Genomic DNA, 19,473 nt, shown 5'->3' with positions numbered 1-19,473 from the left:
AAGTGGTGCACCAGAAAGTGAGCCTCCTGTATCCCAATGTGCTGCTGAAGATGGCCTTATATTGCTCGAGGAGGTGCCTCCGATACACGGAAAAGGGACACCCCTACGTGCCAGAAATACCACTTATAGGGATCCCATTTGGGAACCAGTTGACCCCCTATTCAGGAGCTCGATTAGCGGCCTGGACAGAAGCGGGGATTACAATGGTGGGAGATTGTTTCCACCGGGGAACATTAATGCCCATGGACGAGCTGATGTCCCATTATGATTTACCACAAGGCCAGTTCCTGATATACCATTTACTGGTACAAACATTTCGTGACCTATGGCGGGGTGGCTTAACTGAGCCCTCTACCCACAGAGCGCTTCAAACGCTAATAACCTTGGGGACCGCTCGACACCTAGTGAAATGGCTATACCAAGCATCTACGCGAATGAGTTACAAAACAACTATACCACACTAGAGGTAGATGGGAAGAGATCACTGGGAAACCCCTGACAGATAAGGAGTGGGCGCGAGCTCTGAGAGGGTCAAAAATGGTATCTAGAAACTCAAATTTCAAGACGATTAAGTTTAACTATATACATATGGTATATCTGACCCCACACAGATTGAATGTAATGGGAGGGGGGGCGATAGATCCTGTGCCAGATGTGGATTTATGGATGCAGGTTTCGCACATGTGATGTGGGAATGCAGACATTTGAAGAACTTTTGGGAAAAGGTCTTGACCGAGATTGGGAAGACGCTGGCCCGTACGTTACCGAACATACCTGCTATTTGCCCGCTGAGCCTCTTCCCCAGACCCAAAGCCAAACAATTAGGGAATAGGTTTACTGATCTAGCGCTGGTCCTGGCTAGAAGGCAGATTGCACAGCCACGGTTAGAAAACACCCCCCCTTCGATAACAACTTGGGAGAAAAATTTAGATACCTGATCTATGGCAGAACTGAAGGCCCTTCAGAAAGAGGACTTGCAAGGAATACGTAAGCGCCCCATTGCGGATCTATGGGTGGGGGTGATGAGAGACTGGGAGTTTAGGAATAGCGAGGAAACTGATGAAAGTGATGAAATAGCGGAGGACCTGAGAGAAGACACCACTGATGCAGGATCCTGAGACCCAATAGGTTCCCTACAATAACAACAAATGGCTACATTCATATGGGGGCATGACCCGGACACAAGAGCTCCATGACAGACTAAGAGGCATACTCGTGAACACATACGATGTAACACACACATTACGAGGCACTACACCACAAAGTTTAGTTTGTTTTATTATTTGTTAATAAATGGACAGGAAATGTCTGTAAGCGCAATGATGAAGAAATTCCCTGGGGAAATTATATAGCTGGATAAGGAATGTAAAAGTATCGTGTATACTGCAAGCTGCTGTTCGGAACATAGATTGAAAATTATTTTGGATTACTTGTGTAATATTGGAACCCGACATGCGCAGATTTGCAGCTCCAGAAGTGTTATGTGATAACCCGTAAAATTCATTTATATAAATGTGAAATGTTAATAAAAATATGTTTAAAAAAAAGAAGTATCTCAATAGATAGTAGATTCTATTGGCCATGGTAGGAGGGGTTGCAGGCCACAGGAGGAGTTGTTGAGGGTGGAGGCCACTGGCCAACGTATGAGGGTGGATGTCACTTGAGGAAAAATAGGCAGTCAATGGCACCTAGAAAAACAAACTTATCACACTAATCTTTCAAAACATAGCTTTAAATATATATCTCATCCAAAGTGATACAGTGTGTGTCAACCAATACACACAACTCAGAGTGTCCCAGTTTACCTTTGGTGGAAAAGACTGATGGTAATAAACTAATGCCGGGAATCTTCTACCTGTAGAGTTAAGACGTGTACCTAAGTGCCTCAAATTTTGCCAATAATTGAATAGCTTGCTGTTCAATTTTTTCAATCTTATTATTTATCATTGTTTCCTGCTTTCAACCTTCTTTCTAATATGTTAAAAATACTATACTGTCTGGTCTGTAGACTATAAAAATGCCTATGATATAACATCCTCTACAACATCGGGTGAGAACTGAAGATGGACCTAGCATAATGCATTATATAGCAAGTCTGAAAAATTCCTCTCTTGAGTCGTAAAGTATTACTAACACCCACAAGACCAGTCCGGCTGAAGATATTCCACTTACAGATTTTTAAACTATTCAATGAAAACCCTTTTTATGTATTGATCTGTATCTGCCCTATTTTCTTATTGCTCTAGTCCTCCAATTTTAAAACCAAACAAGCTTAGCAGAGACTACCTCTTCATTTACAAAAAGAATGTTTTTTCCACCTTCCAAAATGATAGCAGTTGTTTTTAAGTACACACTAACTTTCTTATTCCACAAAGAACTTGCATGAAGGGACAATGCCCGACCACTGCTCTAACTCTCTTTGTTGGTGGTGCAGTGAGAAATATCTAACCAAGAGTTCTGAGCTCTCTCTCAGGACATTAGATTTGGAGTCAACTCTTGAGATATTCTACGGCCCGAGACACTCAGTGACTTATGGGACAGTGTGAGGATATGAAATGTTAACCTAACTCGAACAGGTAAGTAGTGCATAGTCTTCAAACTAGAACCTGTACTTTTCCAATTTTGGTGGTGCAATTATCAAATTGTTACAATACTCAATTTTGTAATAGTTATTCTGATAAACTTGGCATTGTACTGCTTCTTTAAAACAAGCAAACTCATATTAATTTAAGGTGGAGGACAGAGATGAATTCATAGGGCACACATGGCTCACCATTAATATCACATATTCAAGATTACCCCAAAATGTTTTAATTTGTCTTTGGTGGCTATTTCAGTACCACCCACTTTTAATCCTGGGTGCGTTTTAAAAAAAAACTTTTTTAACTACATCAATCCACAGTAATAGAAATGCAAGTTTGACTGACTGTACTTTCCCTTTTGACACCATCTTGCTTGATTCGCTTCCAGAGAAAATTGACTGCAATTGAGAAGAATTCCTGAAGAATTACCAACGGCCTCACAGAGGCCAAGAAGAGATTTGTTCCAACTCTACCTCGAGACATTAGGACTGGAAAACTGTTACAAAGGAGTACCTGTTCTAGCCTCTTTATGCCCCCACTTCCAAGGAAACTGGGGTCATGGTTCTATAGTGAAGCCAGCTTCTACCTGTCGAACTACTTTCCAGCAGCTGAGAGTGAAGAAGGCCCTGAGAAAATGCGATGGCCTGCCAGGACGAAACATGTTGACAAGTTATAACTAGAGGTTTCTCTGTCTCTCTTTCTTAAATCTCTCCTCTGTGCCTAGGAAGTGTATGAGGTGATTCAGACATATAGTGCTGGTGCTGAACCAGGAACCAGTTGGAAGTTAAGATTTTGCTGTGGTTCTTTGGAACTAATCGAACGTTTGTAATCTTTTGAGGTCCAAAAAGGTGTCAGAACTAATAAAAACGTTTTGACTGTGAAGGGCAGGGCAAAGTTGCCCGTTTTACCCACAACAAATGCATTTTAGGTGGAATCACTTTAGTTTAAAAAAAACTTTTTGAGACTCTATGGCAGATAGGAAGTTAATGCAAGACCGCATGAAACCATTTTGGCTACAGTTTGTCTCGAAGCCTCACTCAAGATTTTCCTCCTCCATATTTTTTTTAAGACCAAAGATGCATTGTTTGACCAAGATGGACCACCAAGAATTACCTGTATGGGGTCCATCGTAAATCAGTAACAAAGGGTGTTGACTTCTAATCACCTGCACCTGATAAACTAATATTGGATTTTCACTTTCCTGTTTGTTTTCAATGGAACACTTTTTGGTTTTGCTTTAGTTCTAATCTCAGTATCTTACTTTCTTCATTTTTGCCATTTTAAACCTTATGTAGATTTCTTACTAAGTTGGTTTGCAAATTCTAAATTGTTTCTTAGCTGTTGGTTTGTTGTTTCACATGTACCCAAGGAAAGTCTTGTTTTAAGAGACAGGCTACCCTGGGTGTGCTTGGGATTAATCATAGACGTCAGATTGCTTGGGATCTCAGTCACGACTCATGTCGAGACCGTAACCTACCTATCCAATAAGTAAAATGTTCCTGGTTTCCTACAGACATGCGTTGCTGTTGCCCTTAATCTGGGAATCAACACTGACCACACATAGCTAATTTAGTGCAATTTGTGCTGCTGATTTAGTGACACACATTAAATTGTATAGGCATGGATCAATAAGTAGTGTGTTTTTTAGCTCATGTATATCACGTTATTACAAACGTTAACAAAACAACACATTTTTATTTCAAGGGTGATGCCCAATAGATAGTATTTCTCATAATTTAATTGCTTCTTTTTTTATCTCCGAGTCGTCAGATTTGGGCTCTCTTTGGCATTATCGGAATTTGATAAGAATGCATTGTATGCAAAAGTGATGAGTTTCAAAGAAAACTTAATGTATAGGGGGTGACAGCTTTCACTTTCTTCCGCCTCCTCAGTATCTTTTTGAATTAAACGTGCTTTAAAGCTCCCCAATGCTTGGGGCTCTATTAAAAGCGAGCCTGTTAATTTCGATCTCTGTGCAACCCTCTGTTTGTGTAGTGATGGGAATTCGAAGTAATGAGAAGTTTACCTCACTTGGCAATTTATAGGTACAAGAAATGATTTCCCCCATGCAGTCTCAAGTGGTCAATCTCTCTGACATTTAATGAGAGAAATCCAAGGTTATCACCTGAACATGCAGAATTTGGTGCAGGAGGCACCGAATTATGCTTCTTATGCCTGATTTCCGAGTTTGAACCTGGAAAAGGATGTGCCTACCAGATCCGGCAAATACTGCACCAATGCTATCCCTAGTGGCCTCATACCTCATACGCCTCCTCCCGCTTATGACAGGGCTTTAGTCGGCTGCAATTGTATATATTTACTATATTCCATTACACTGTTTTGTTGTTCATTGACCTGACGTCTTTAAAATAGGTGAAATGCAACCTGTTTTTGTTCTTTAAATAGGGGGCACACTTACATTCCCTCTTCCATCTTATAATTTTATCTTATTTAAAACGTTTTATATAGCGCGAACAAGATCCCGAGCGCTTTACAATAGAATGGAAGGAAGGACATAAATCCAATATTGACATCGGGTAAGAATAGGAAACAAGAATGATCGTATAATTACAGGACAATTGAGTGAAGGAGTACATAAGCCAGGTATATAGTGGGCTATGAAGGGGGGCATGCGGTAGAGGAGAGCAGTATACCACATTCACATCATTAACCAAGAGAAATCTCTTAGCACTTGCAATGTGAATAGCGCAAATCAATCTTCCAATTGTCCTTAGGCTCTTCAGTTTTTTCTTTAATTTTGACTTTGGTTCATCTGCCAGCCTTTCTTTAATTTAGATGTTGGTTCATCTGCCAGCCAACATGTGTTTTGTCAACGGGTGTGTCACCCTATGACTTCCTCAGGGCTGAAAACCAATTAAGACCCATCTTACATATACATCACATTTGTTCACTTTAAATTATACATCCCTTATTTAGATCACCCGTTTGGTCTTTGAACGTGCAGCAATGGAATCATGCTCTGTCTTATACCACAGCTGGTGTCGCAATACAGTATACATTTGCACATGCTTTAAGTGCTTTACAGAATTAGATTCCTTCGGTTGCCACTACAACCTGTATATTATTTATATATACAATTTAGGAAGTGGCCCGTAATCATCCGTTCATGTTTACGAAACGACCATATCTCACAATGAGTATGTGATGTTAGTGTACACCTGTAAAGTGTACACTCAAGCTCCGTGCAATTGAAACCGCGAGCCGAGTCAAAGAAGTATGGCATGCGGAACCTTATATCGAATGAAGTATGTGATGTTAGTATACACCTATAAGGTGTGCACTCATGCTCCGTGCACAATGAAAACGCAGGCCGACCACAAAGTGACATGGTGTGCGGGAACAGATGCATATGTCCGAGCATAACAGAAAGTGACAAGTGCCGCAAGCCTGGATGACCCGTATCTAGATTAGGCGCCTTGTATAAGTATGTGAGTAAATCTATATACACCTCGGTACCTGTATTCTTTAGTATCGATCTAAAAAGTAACAAGGCAAAAGCTCAGGATCAAAAAATGAGTGCTACTGTGTGATAATCCTGAACAAATCATTATGTAATCTTATCCACATACCTTAAATCCTTAGTTATTTCCCAAAACTATAGTTATAATATAAGTAGATCGCAAATCCAAGTTCAAGCGGGTATGTGTCACTTGTAACCTACAATGAACAAAACTATACTGAGTAACTAGTCCTGATCTAAATACTACAATAAGTAATTGTATTAATAGCCTGCCAGTTCCTTATCCCAGTGCTGGCAAAAGCTCTGTGACTTCTGTTTTTGGCGTGTGCGACCGAATCGCGTTCACAATCAGCGCCATCTTGGCCATGTCTTAAATACACGGACCTATCCGTGGTTAGAAAATGGACAAACTAAAGTCTGCACGTGTTGGTTCCACCATCTTGAAGTGTCTGTATCACTTGATTAAATAGATGAGGTTATTATGTGTACATTAATGTGCATGCCTTAATGCATACAAAAATCACTTCTTAAAACATACATCAGTGTGTGTAGAATTAGTAAAATGTATATAGTAACTGCTGAAATAATATTCTTGTTGCTACCAGACTGATAGTATGATCATCTTCCATTGTGTGAATTTATACTCCTCATAAGAATCGGACACCGACTGTGATATATCTCTCAAAACCAGAGATGATTGATCGGCCATCGAAATTGTATCCGTCTTGTGAAACAAGATAATCATATAGCATACAACATAAGAGCTGTGTCCGCTCTGCTTGTTAACCGAGTATAAGGCACCTCATCATGTATATTGTTTGAATAAGAACCTATCATTGTTTTTACTCGAAGTGAAACAACCTGTACTCGTATGAAGACATGACCGCTTCTATATCCATAAATAGCAAATCAGGGTATGTAGTGGTAAATGATTACAAAGTTTCTTAATTAAGTACATGTTATACAGATCATATCTAATTTGGAACATTACTGATTCTACATCCATTCACAAAATAGATCCGTAAACATTATTAGCCTAGCATTTTCTTCAGGTATTTTACAACTGTGAGTATCACACTCACATATGTTTAAAATGTCCTCTCCACGACAGGCAAAAACCATCATTACAGGGGTGATGATTATTCAGTCACCCAGAAAATAGTATAATTCCTGGTCTATGTTCAGACCATATTCAACTGTCTGTAATTTCATGATCCACGTAGCTTCTCTTCTTCTCATGATCAATTCCCTATTACCACCCCTGGGTTCCTTAGGCACATGATCAATTCCGTACAACATAAAGTTCCTATGCATTCCTTGTGACTCGCAATCGTTCATGTGAACCGCCACTCGGCATCTCATCTCACCGGTTTTCTCCGCTCTCACAAGTTCACACACCCTATCCTTGAGAGCGCGGATGGTGCTTCCCACATTCATACGGGCACACTTACACACCATAATGTATACCACAAATTAATGTGTGACCTTATCCGTAGATAACAGTGTTTCTTCAAACATTTGCGATATTTGTTAGACAGTCTTTTATAATTAGGGGTCCCGATTTTATGGTATTTCTTTTTGGGACATTTCCGTCTGTATTTATCCATATTTATTTTTTGTTCATTTTATCTGTATTTATCCATATTTATTTTGGGTTTTGTGAAAAAAGGAATGTGAAACTGGGATATTTCTACATGTGTTTAACTAATAAATATTCACTTATGCTTGAATGCCTGCCAAGTTTCAGTGCTGTGGCTCCCACAGAAGATACATCAATGCACTTATATGAAAATATGCAAATTTCAGTATCAACCTTGTGCATATCTACTGCTGTTTAAGACTCTTTACTAAAACTCTTTTTTTTTTTTAAACACCTATCAGTCAACACAGCAATTGGCCTGGCAGTCATGGTAGAGAGTATGTAGAATCACTCAAAAAGCAACACAATTTCCGTTTTTATCCACATTTAAAAATAAATACAGACAGGAAAATAAATGATTTTCAGTCTATTTATCTGTAAAAACGGAAAACTGGGAGCCTTAATTATAATCAATAATGTGATGTATCTGTGTGTTCTTGCCCCCCATCACAGCTTGTGTACTTAACAAGTGTTTCCTGCCTATACCGATGATTCTTTTCCTTGCCAATCTTACTACATGTATGTTATAGTCTCTTTCTATGAACCGTGTCTCTATTTCTTGTATACACCTTTGGTATTCATGCTCCTCACTGCAGTTCGTGCTGGCTCTTGTCATCTCACCAAATGGTACCCCATTAATCTGAAAGTTAGGGTGGGCACTGGTAGCATGAAGGGTTGCATTACATGATGGGGGCTTACGGTATAGCCTACTATGTATTCTGTCCCCCTTTATGTACGATTCCACATCTAGGGATTTAATTACTGTATTACTGTGTTATTTTATTTTTTTAGACACTTTATTGGTGACTGCTGTACGTTCTTATGTTTACAACATATAACTATGCAGAATACAGTCTTTTGGTTTTTCCTCCCCTCCCATGTCCTGTATCCCCTCAGATAATTACAACAATCCAATGTCTCCCATCGTATCTGAGAGGGGAATTCTGCATATTGCATCAGTATCCGAATAATAGTGCGTTTATAAAATTCAACCCCCAACTTGCCCCCATCCCCCCCTCTTTTCCCACCCTAGCCCTCTCCTGGTCGGTCGAACTGTCGCAGTATCCTCACTAACAGGGAACACATTATGAGAACTATTGCTTCGGGTGTATCACGTACTTATCTAGGTCCCAACCTTCCAACTCCCCCAGTCGTACCGCCCTAAATAGACTCGCCCTGATTATTTAACAATGGCGAGGTGTCCGGTATGGGGGCAAGATCTATTGCTTCCAGTGCTATTAGTGTGGCCTCCCATTCTAGGGAAATATGTCGCTTCCTCAGCCCTCTCTCCTCCTCCCTCCTGATGGCCACCCCCTCCGCCCTGCCCCACTGCAGCATGTCCGTCTGCCATACCGTAACCGCGGGGCTTCTGGGGGATTTCCACCTCGTAGTGATCACCCTGATTGCTAAGATGAGGGCGAGATCCACAAACCTTATCTGCGCCTTCTGAACTTTAGGACGTTTGCGAAGGCCCACCAGGCAAGTCAGGGCATCGTCTGGGATTGGTAGGTGTGTTGCTGCGGCCAGGGAATGTCGTACCCCTCCCCAGTACGCCCGCAGTCGGGGGCAGGTCCATAGCATATGGAGAAATCCCGCCTCGTCCTCCCTACATCTGAGGCAACTATGGGGTGAGTCCGGAAACATACGGTGAAGACGTTTCGGTGTGAGATACGATCTGTGTAGCACCATTGTTTGTATGAATTTAAGCCGCACGTTGCGCGACACTTTTTTGGGATGCTCCAGGATGCATTTCCATGCATGGTCGGTGAGTTCCACACCTGCATCCGTCGTCCACTGCTCCCTAAGGGAGGTGAGGGCTATCGCCGCGTGTATTCGCTCTCCAGCATACAACCATCGCACTAAGTGTCTCCCAGGTCCCATATAGTAGAGGAGATGTACTAAGTCGTGCTGCGGAGGCTCAGTCCGCTGTGGGGTCCAGGTGTCTCTAATAAAGTGTGTGGTAGCTGCGTGTAGGAGATATAGTCTTGACAGCGCCCCCGTGACTTGTAGGAGAGTGTCGTGGTCCATCAGTGTGCCATCCCCCCAAAATGCTCCTACCTCCTCTATCCCGCTATCCGTCCATGCCTGGAGTCTAGTCTGTGTGAGTCTTCCCTGTGGCGTGGGCATGCCTAAGAGAGGTATGTTCCCGGCGTACGGGGTTGCTACCGATGTGTATGTCAGAGCCTTCCTCCAGCAAACCAGGGCAGTCCTCAGTAGAGGGGGACAGTCAGGGGGGACGCATGCTCTCGGCAATAATAGGGCGTGTAGTTCCCCTCTGTGCAGTCTTTATGGTGTAAACCCAATCTCACCGAGGTTCCTCTCCGCCGTCCAGTAGGCGGGGAGCGTAGTAGTATCCTCTGAAGTCCGGGACCCCCAGGCCTCCGTTCCGCGTCCCCAGCTGGAGCTTCCTTAGACTTATCCGTCTCTGACCCGTACCCCATATAAGGATGAGCAACAGGCTGTCAAGCGACTTAAAAATAGATTGTGGGAGGTTCACTGGCAAATTCACAAAGTAGTAAAGCAGCCGAGGCAGCATCACCATCTTAGCGATGGTAATTCTTCCCATTACGGAAAGGGGCAGGGAGGACCAGAAGCCCACACTGGCCCGGAGCCCCGTTATTGCCCGTTGGATGTTGCCATCTATCTGGTCCTCCTGCGTTCGATGTACCTGTATGCCAAGGTATTTAAATGTAGTGGGAGCCACCCTGAACGAGTGAGTGCAAAAAACACACCTGCGTCGTGTGTGCTGTTTCTTGGAAGAAGTAGCAGATCGATTTGTCAGGGTTGATAGCCAGACCCGATAATCGCTCAAATGCCATGAATGCGTCCGAGAGGGGGGTTGTATCTGCGGTAAGGTCCCGCAAATATAGCAGCATGTCGTCTGCATAAATAGACAGCAAATGGTACACTCCGTCGATACAGATACCAAGTTGGTCAGCCGATCGTCGGAGTGCCAGGGCTAACGGTTCTAATGCCAGCACAAACAGCAATAGGGACAGAGGACATCCCTGCCTTGTGCCGCGATGTATGTTGCAGGCCTCAGAGATATAGCAGCCTGTACGAGCCATGGCCTTCGGAGACGTGTATAATAAATGAACCCATTGTAAATATGTGTCCGGAAACCCAAAGCGGCGGAGCGTTGCAAACATAAACTCCCACGACAGGGAGTCGAACGCTTGTTTAAGGTCCAGCGCAATACATCCTGCCCGGCGGTGTGTACTTGGGGTAGCCGCCATAACCGCGTGCAGCCGTCTGGTATTCAGGGAGGTGCTGCGGTTTGGGAGGGTGTATTACTGTGTTTTGATGTAAACCTTAAATCAACTTCATTCTGATTAAGGTTAATTACAAATTCCTTAAGGCATTAGGCAGTCATCGATATAACGGACCCAGTACAGTTTATGCTCTTTTGCGCCATTACGGCCCCAGATATGGTCCTTCTCAAATGCACCTATAAAAAGGTTGGTCTACGAGGGGGCAAATCTGGAGTCCATGGCGGTGCCCTACAATTGTTTGTACCATGATGCCTCAAATAAAAACATATTGTTTCCAAAATCATCTCTGCCATAGAACTCAACATTCGGGTATGTTCTAGAGGTGTCACCGGTCTCGTATTCAATATGCGATTCAGAGCATGTAACCCCATTTTATGCGAAATACTGTTATAGAAAGATACCACATCCAAGGTGACAATTAACAACCCAGGTTCCCATTGTATATCATTCAGTAGGCTTAAAACATATTTGGTGTCACGTATGTGTGATGGAAGTTTCTCCAAAAATGCTTGTAAAAATAGATCCACATATTCAGAGAGTCTCTCCGGTGGCCCCCCAATACCTTATACTATGGGTCTTCCTGGAGGAAATCTGTCTCCTTATGAATATTTGGAAGTGTGCACAGACAAGGGTATCTTAGACGGTCTATCTGCAAATAGTGATATTCATCAGCAGTCAGTAAACAGTTGTCATACCAGTGTTTCAGCTTTGTGTTAACTTTTTTTGTGAATTCAAAGATTGGATTACAATCTAGTTTTTTATAGCAGGAAGTATTACTAAGTTGTGAGTAAATAATTAAGTGTCAGAAGTGTGACACATTAGAGTGCTCCATGACACAAAACATATAGAATAAATAAAAAGATATATAAATAAATGATAAATGGATAAATAAATGCAAGCATAAATAATACATTAGTGGTTAAAGTGTGTTATCAATTAAATCCATCAATACATATAGAATATGCACACAAATAAATGTTTGCATACATATGATACTGGGCAAATAAATAGATACATACATACAACAGTACAACTAACAGGTTCCAGTACAGTATAGATATCATAGAGTGACCATACACAGCTATATGAAGGATTCATAAAATGTCTTCCATACTTAGGTGCCATCATCCCTCTTCCAAGGAACCACACATTCTTCATGCCTCTTTTCTTTTGTTACAGACATGGATGGCCAGGTATTTCTTTTCGCAAATCGATCTGACACCGGCTTTGTGACACTGAAACAAGAAGTGACCTCGCTGATAGGTTTCAGCGCCTGCCTACGTGCATTCACAGAGCTAACAGAGGAGTACAGCTTCCTTGCTTGCGACAGCCCTACTCAAAACAACAATCTTCTAATGTATTACAGTAATTCTAAGGAAAATCCATGTGGAATCCTCGTGGGTGGCGCAAAAACACTCTTCAGAGCTACAAGCCCCTCATTGGACAGAAGTCACCATATATGTGGCACCTGGGATTCATTCACAGGGGTGGTCCAGATGTTTCTCAATGGAAAGCCACTAGCAAGGAAAGTCATTCAAAAAGGCTACTCCATTCAGGGTCCTCTAACATGTGTTCTTGGCCAACAGCAGGACCCTATGGGAGGCAGCGTTGACATAAACCAGTCTTTTACGGGTGAAATCGATAATGTACATGTGTGGGATTATGTTTTGTCATCTGCAGAAATACACCAGGCCTTTATTAATAACAAACACTTAAATGGCAATGTCATCAGCTGGCGGAACCTGGTGTATGACATCACAGGAGATGTGCTGGTGGAGCCGGTGCAACAGAGTAGTTGTGATAACCAGGCATGTTATGAAAGTTCCTCAAGATGTGACGCAAACTAGTGGCTGCAGATCATTTTTATAGATATTTAGTGCCATATTTTGAGTTGCAGAAAGTGGCATCCCTGTTGACGATACTATTCTGGGCTACTAGAAGTGGCCCATTATTTTCAGAACTTGTAATTCTAAAGCTCCCCACCCTGTTGCACAAGTGGCGAATTTACTGTTGGGAAACTGCAATCACTTTGGACAGGAACTGCAGGCAGAGGCATTAGAATCTAGAATATAGTCTTATAGCATGCTGCTGGAGGCTATACCGGTTGTTAAAGGCCTTGAACCCGAGGTATAGGCCTGAGCCACAGGCGAGGGCCTATAACGAGCTGAAGGCCTTTAACAACCGGTATAGCCCGAGGCAGAAGGGCTATAAGGCTATTAGAACATTCCACCCCCCCAAGAGTAGAATGCTCTAATTTAAAAAGGGAGAAACATGAAGACAAACATTGGAATGTTGAAGCTCCGGCTTATACCAACCATTATAAGTCCGGAGCTACTCCATTGTTTCAATGGAGTTCCCAACATTCCAATGTTCTAATTAAATTTAAATTTCTCTGTACAATTTGTAAAGCATTGGAAGAAAAAACAAGAGTATTTGCAACATTTTTACCCTTCCACTTTATCCCATCCAGGAATCTCTGATTGGCCACTTCACACCATAAAACACAAACTTTCAAGAGACTAAAACACGGAGGCAAGTCTTCAAATGGTCAAGACCAAAGCCATGGAATGACTTGAACCCTTCTTTGAGGACTAAACAAAGCTCTCTGTCCTTTAGAAAGCTCTTGGAAACAGACTGATTTAGACTAACCTCTCACTAAGATCTAGACTTTAGGGTAGGAAGAGAGGAATACCAGACAGGCAGAAGGCCTCTCATTCATTGGCACAACTAGTGCTTTCCATGCTCTTGATAATGTCCTCTGACTTGATATGTGTAGTGCTCCGAAGTATTAACAAGTAGCTTGCAGTGTTTTCAAAACAAATATATAAATAACGCATACATTAAAAATGAGGAATTTATTTAAAAAATTGAATACGTGATGGTCTGACACACTGAACGGGCTGGTGGACTCTGAAGTTGGGCTCCTCAGCCCTAGCTAATCGAGGTTTTCCCTGCCTAATGCCTGCCTGCAGCGTCCAGATGTTATATTATTTATTATATATATAACTGAATCTCCCATAAGCGCCTTGGCGGTGATGGAAATAAACACATACCCTCCCGAAACAATAAAACCAACAGGTTAAAAGTATAGGATGAAGTTGACAAAACTCGATAATTAAAAAGTAAACTGTTAAGTTTGTTTATGAAAAGGCAAAAGCAGAGATGCTTTTCATAATTCCGGTGGCAGGTCATTCCATACTCTGGCTGAAGCAAATGAGTATACCCTATCTCCAATGTAGGCTGTCAGAGGTACAGATACCTGGAAGTAGCTCTCCTTTGCGCAGCCAACTCGATTAGAAGGGTTTGTTAGGTCAAGTTAATATATGTATTCCAAAATTGAAAAGTGTGTTTCAGAGATAAAAATGTGGGTATTTTCAGAACTCATAAGCTGATGTTTGGAGACAAATGCTTGAATTTTATTTAAAACTGATATTTGACTGATAAATAATGTGGTGTTGAGGAAACTTATAACTAATATAATTTCCTTGATGCCAGAGGCATCACAGATATGGTTGTTATTACCCATGATGCACTATGGTGAGCACTGCTGGAAATCTTTTGTATGGTATCTACTGATTTGATCTGCTTAGATGTAATGATTAACTAATATTTTTGGTAGCTCGGGTGATTTTCACTGAATATAAGGAGCTCTCATTACAGAAAAGTTTGGAGACCCCTGCTTTAGGTAGACTACCTCACAATGGAGCCCTCCTCCAACTTCTTTAGCTAAAATCAGAGTTGAAGCCACACAGCCCACGACAGAGCTGTGACCGATGTTCCAGCGGCGGATCTACTTCTGGTGGCCAGATTCAGCGTCTCCCACTCTTTACTGTCTTTAGTGAATGGCCACGCCCAAGAAATATCTTATTGGCTGTGCAGAATGCTATAGCCCACTGTGATTGGCCGAAGTTTGCCCCGTCCCATAGTCGTCGTATCCAAACTCAGCTACCACATGTAATCCCAGTATTTCAACCATACACGTTTATTTAAAAGGATAAATTGGCTGCTTTTATTTGCAAGCAATCATTCATTAATTCACTTGGTGTTGTACATTCAAAGTGGTAGCTTTAAGTCATATCACTTTAAACGTTTGTTACCAACTCTACACCTTTTATTAGGTGATCAATCATTTCTGGTACTTTCACAATCTGCTTGTATGGAGTGGTCTCCCTGTTTCTGTTTTCTCCGTCATTCATTTACCATTGGGCGACCACTTCACTGAGCCGAGCTTCATTATCCGTCTCCCAGGCATACCTGGTGGCTGTAAACTTCAGGAAGAGGTGCTATGTTCAAACAATCAGGTGTGCCGCCTGCTTATGGAAGCGCTGCCTTATCTGCCTTCTGTCAATTAGCCGTGCCAGGAGGCCCTCCATTTCCGGTGGCTGTACTTCGTTCACTTCCGGTAGCCATGCCACACCAACTCTCAATTAATCAGTCACACAGTGAGCTTACTGAAGCTGCAGTCTGACAATATCACTCACACTCCCACCCGAGTGGCTGCCCTAGGAAAAAAGGCAAGGCAAAGAGCAGGAGGGCCGAGACACAAAAAGCTGAGTAAATTTCCTGAAGACATTCAAGAGCTAAACCTTTCATTGGTTTGGAAATTGTAAAAGAAACAGAAAAGTGTTAACTTTAAAACCCCAGACTAGCTGTGGTGGAGACTCCTCTTTGGCGACAGCCATTTTACCCTTCATGGCAAGTGCTGTGATACTGGTGAGGACAACAGAACCATGGGTCTTACTTTCATGCTCCACGTGGATGCTGTTCACTGTAACATTAAAGACACAGCCAGGCTCCCAGAAACAGGGACACATGGCGGAGATTTTTTCTATGGAAACTACACTATATTAATCGAAAACTGACCTTTGGGAAGGAAGTGAATAATTTTATTGTACTTTAGTGATCTGTAAATCTGCAGCAGGCTGCCTTGTAGGACCCGAAGCCTGGACCTCTGGTAGAGAACATTTGCCAGTGGCACACATTCATCTCGCTCCGGGATCCTGTCGAACATCTAGTGGGAGTGTTCATCAGGGTCTTGCGTTGACAGTATCGCTGAAGGGGGAAAGGCTCTATGCCTACATGCACCCAGCCTTTGGTTTGTAGTAGAGGGGTAAGAAAGTAAAGTAAATTAAATTATGCTCAGTGGACAACATAGTGTGCAAAAGTGCCAGCGATGGGCCTGTCTCTCCGTTTCCCCTTGCGGGGGAGGCGGCCAAGGGGCCAAGTCACTGCAATGGGCGAGGCCACAGTAATGCAGAGCAGCGTCAGTGCATCCTTGAAGATGGCGCCAAAATCCCTATGTCACACCTGAAAATCACTGCCAGTGAGAGACCGTAGCTGGTGTGAGTCTCACTCAAGCCCAGGAGCACACCTGCGGTGGAGGCTTGATGAGGGGCCCAAGCCCCCCGGAAGGCACAGTCGGCCAAGATAAGAGCCTAATATGGCCCATCAATGCTGCTCAACACTCTTGAGGCATTTACGGCTCTACTTCTGAGCCAGTACTGCTGGGTATCAGTGCATCCTATCGCTGTCTGAGGACAGTGCTGCTAATTGCAGTCTGTGGCCAATGTTGATTATTACTGTCTGTGGCCAATGTTGATTATTACTGCCTGTGGCCAATGTTGATTATTACTGCCTGTGGCCAACTTTTCTCTTTATTGTCCAGGGTCAGTACTGCTAATGCCGTCTTGTGCCAATGCGTATCAAGATGTGTAGCACCAGTGCTGATCATTACTCCCTGTAGCCCATCAGGCTCATATAAAGAGGTCGAATATAACTTTTTTCTGTCCAGGATTAATGCTAGGATTAATGTTATTAAAACTGTCTTGAACCAATGATGCTTGTCATTGCTGGTCACAGCCGATCATTACTGTCTGTGTCAAACTGTGGTATAATGTGTGTGGTAGATATACAAATGTAGCTAATACTTATCTTCAATAACCGAGCACAGTGTGTCTTATGCCGGATGAGTGATTTGTGCCTTTTTTTACACTTTCAAATTGTTATATTTTCCAGATACAGGGATTGATTTTGACTTTGGAGGATGGAGTATTGTTCATCAGGGCGACAGAATAAATTACTCTGTCCCCATGACTGAAATCAAATTCCCAAAATGTACAGATGTCCGTCTCGGTCCCGATCTCTTAACATTTTGTAAATATTTGACGGACACGAGAAAGAGGGAATCTGTGTTTCAAAAAAAGTAAAACTGAAGACCAACACACCATGGGAGTTCTCCCCCATGGTCTGTGGATCCATTTTTTTATTTTTGCTGTCCCTCACCTACCGGTTTTATCTGGCAGTGACAAACAGCAAAAGAAAGCCATCCAACTGCCCATGGTAAACCGGGTGGTTGGACAGTTGGCTTACCTCTGACGGGCCATACTCTATCGCTCCATCGGCGGACTATGTTGGCGATGGAGCCAGAGTAATCTCCATTGTCAACATACTGTTGGTCCGTCCACCTATAATCAGGCCTGTCGACTGTGAGTATGGGTACCCCGTCGTCGTTGCAACGTCGAACTCTCTCCACCAAATTCTAATTCAGCCCCATAATGTGTATCCATGCACAAAGTCAGTGAGATTTTAAGTCATGCCGAATTTCACGCAATGCTGTATTTAGTTTATGTTACATTCATTTAAAAAATAAATTCTTCACTTCCTACTATGACATTTTTCTTCACTTCCTCCTATGACACTTTCTGGAGTTAAAGGTCACGTGACATCACGCCCCATGATATCATCAAATATGCAAAATTACACTCACCCCGAAGGAGCGTACTCTTCATAGCAAACTCAGGAAAACTGTGAAACAGAGTAAGAAAGACAGCTTAGCTTCAGTCGGGGCAGCACACCAGGTCCAACTGATAAACAAGACGTTCAGGTACCAGGTCAAGCGAGCACGTCCTCATGACAAGGGAGGAGAGCTAACTATGTCTGTTAAATGCACATTTACATTTGAATGTGATGGGTTTGTTAGCTGTCCTGTTCCTAGGATATGATTTACCGTATTAATTTAAGGAATGGGATGCAGAATAAAAAGGTGATGGGGTTCTATATCAAAAGGAGTGGCATAATAAAAGATGCTTCCACACCGGGTTTGTCTGAAAAAGTATGCCATTCTGATACAAAATTGTTTTCTTTTTGCATTTAACTTATTGAGTACTTTTGATCATTGTTGTTATTGAAATTGAATATGCTTTCTGTGATGTATAATGCTAAATTAATTGTTTGTATGCCATCTTGTATAGCAGAAATCTAGCTGAGCACCATTCGGAGTCAAAAGCAAAGATATGGTCAGCATGGGATTGTGCTGGTAGTCACCAGAGATGGCGAGCTTGTCATTAATTCGAAATAAAAACTCCAATTGGTAGCCTTTGTTGCATCCTTTATAATAATGTTGTATTGATCAATGATGGAACATGGAATGTAGGGATAGAATGTTTAGAGTCAATGCAGCAGGACACTTTGGCTCAGAAAGTTGCTGCCTGCCTGTGGATGTGGGCGTGCCTCTGCTGAAGTGTTGTTACACCATCGATAAATCTTAATACATCCATGGGCCATATTACACAAGTGCCCCAGCGGTGCTTTGGGTATTTGCGCCTGCTTTCTCGCCCCGGGGCACTTTGGTATTACAGAAGGGGCCACAAATGCTTGTGCAGCCCCTTCTGTAATACCGATAGCGCAGGCACACATATAGTGCCAGCTCTATCACCAGAGGGTGTTCCCTCATTTGCATGGGGGCGTGACCCAATGCAATTGAGGGAATTCCTGTGCCTCTGCCCCTGTGCCGTATTATAGATGTGGGTGCAGAGGCAAAGAAGCTGTCAGGAGTCGCATTACCAGTGTGCCACCTATAAGGTGGCTCACTGTCAGAGCGCCCCCACACGGCAGCCCTCTGGAGGGGGGAAAGGGGGTCCCTCTGGAGGGGATCCCCAGACATCCCCTTCCTGGTTGGTGCAGTCATTCACTGCACCCTCCTGCAAGGGGATCTCTCCCCTCTTAAAAGTGGAGTCGCGTTGCCACCTGCACTGTAAAACAAGGAGCAGCTTCAAAGCTTTTCACATGAATACGCTGTCCCCAGTGCAGCATGAGTTCGCAGCTGCCCTGGGGGCCGCGCATTCATCCTAATACGGTGCATCTTCCTCGTTTGTACCAGGCACACCTTTTAAAAGGTGCGCCCGGCACAATCAAGGAAAATGCCCCACATGTGTACGATGGCCCCAAGTCTTGCAAACTAAAGTTATTTTCAGGTGTAACAAGGTTTATGTGCCACCAGCATTCTCTCCCTACATGTGAATACTGGTTCTAGCGTAGAAGCAAATGGTAATGTGTCTAACTCTAGGGGGCCAATTGATAGTGAACAATATGCTACAAACATCCTGTTGTTCTGCCTCTTGGGAGTGGAAGACATTGCTGAATCTGATCACCGGTTTGGCCTAATTCTTCGCTCAGCTATTCCAATACCTGAGTGAATGTCAGGCAAAAAGAACAAATGTC

At 42.8% G+C, this 19,473-nt stretch overlaps 1 protein-coding gene across 3 annotated transcripts in view; it reads left to right on the top strand.

Moving 5' to 3' along the window:
* Positions 1 to 18,339, top strand: part of LOC146772563 (mucosal pentraxin-like) — a 116,646-nt gene extending 98,307 nt beyond the window's left edge. For 2 of the 3 annotated variants that reach the window (XM_085639616.1, XM_085639617.1), the window contains exon 3: positions 12,154 to 18,339. In XM_085639616.1, the coding sequence (XP_085495742.1) occupies positions 12,154 to 12,821 (668 nt within the window). In that variant the 3' untranslated portion in view covers positions 12,822 to 18,339. Of the gene's footprint in view, positions 1 to 2,970; positions 3,265 to 12,153 lie in introns of all 3 variants that reach the window. The other variant, XM_085639618.1, reaches the window with a different exon arrangement.
* Positions 18,340 to 19,473: the final 1,134 nt, after the last annotated feature.

The sequence above is a fragment of the Triturus cristatus genome, chromosome 12, assembly GCF_964204655.1.
Source record: "Triturus cristatus chromosome 12, aTriCri1.1, whole genome shotgun sequence".
NCBI lineage: Eukaryota > Metazoa > Chordata > Amphibia > Caudata > Salamandridae > Triturus > Triturus cristatus.
This window is presented reverse-complemented; position numbering and strand designations above follow the sequence as displayed.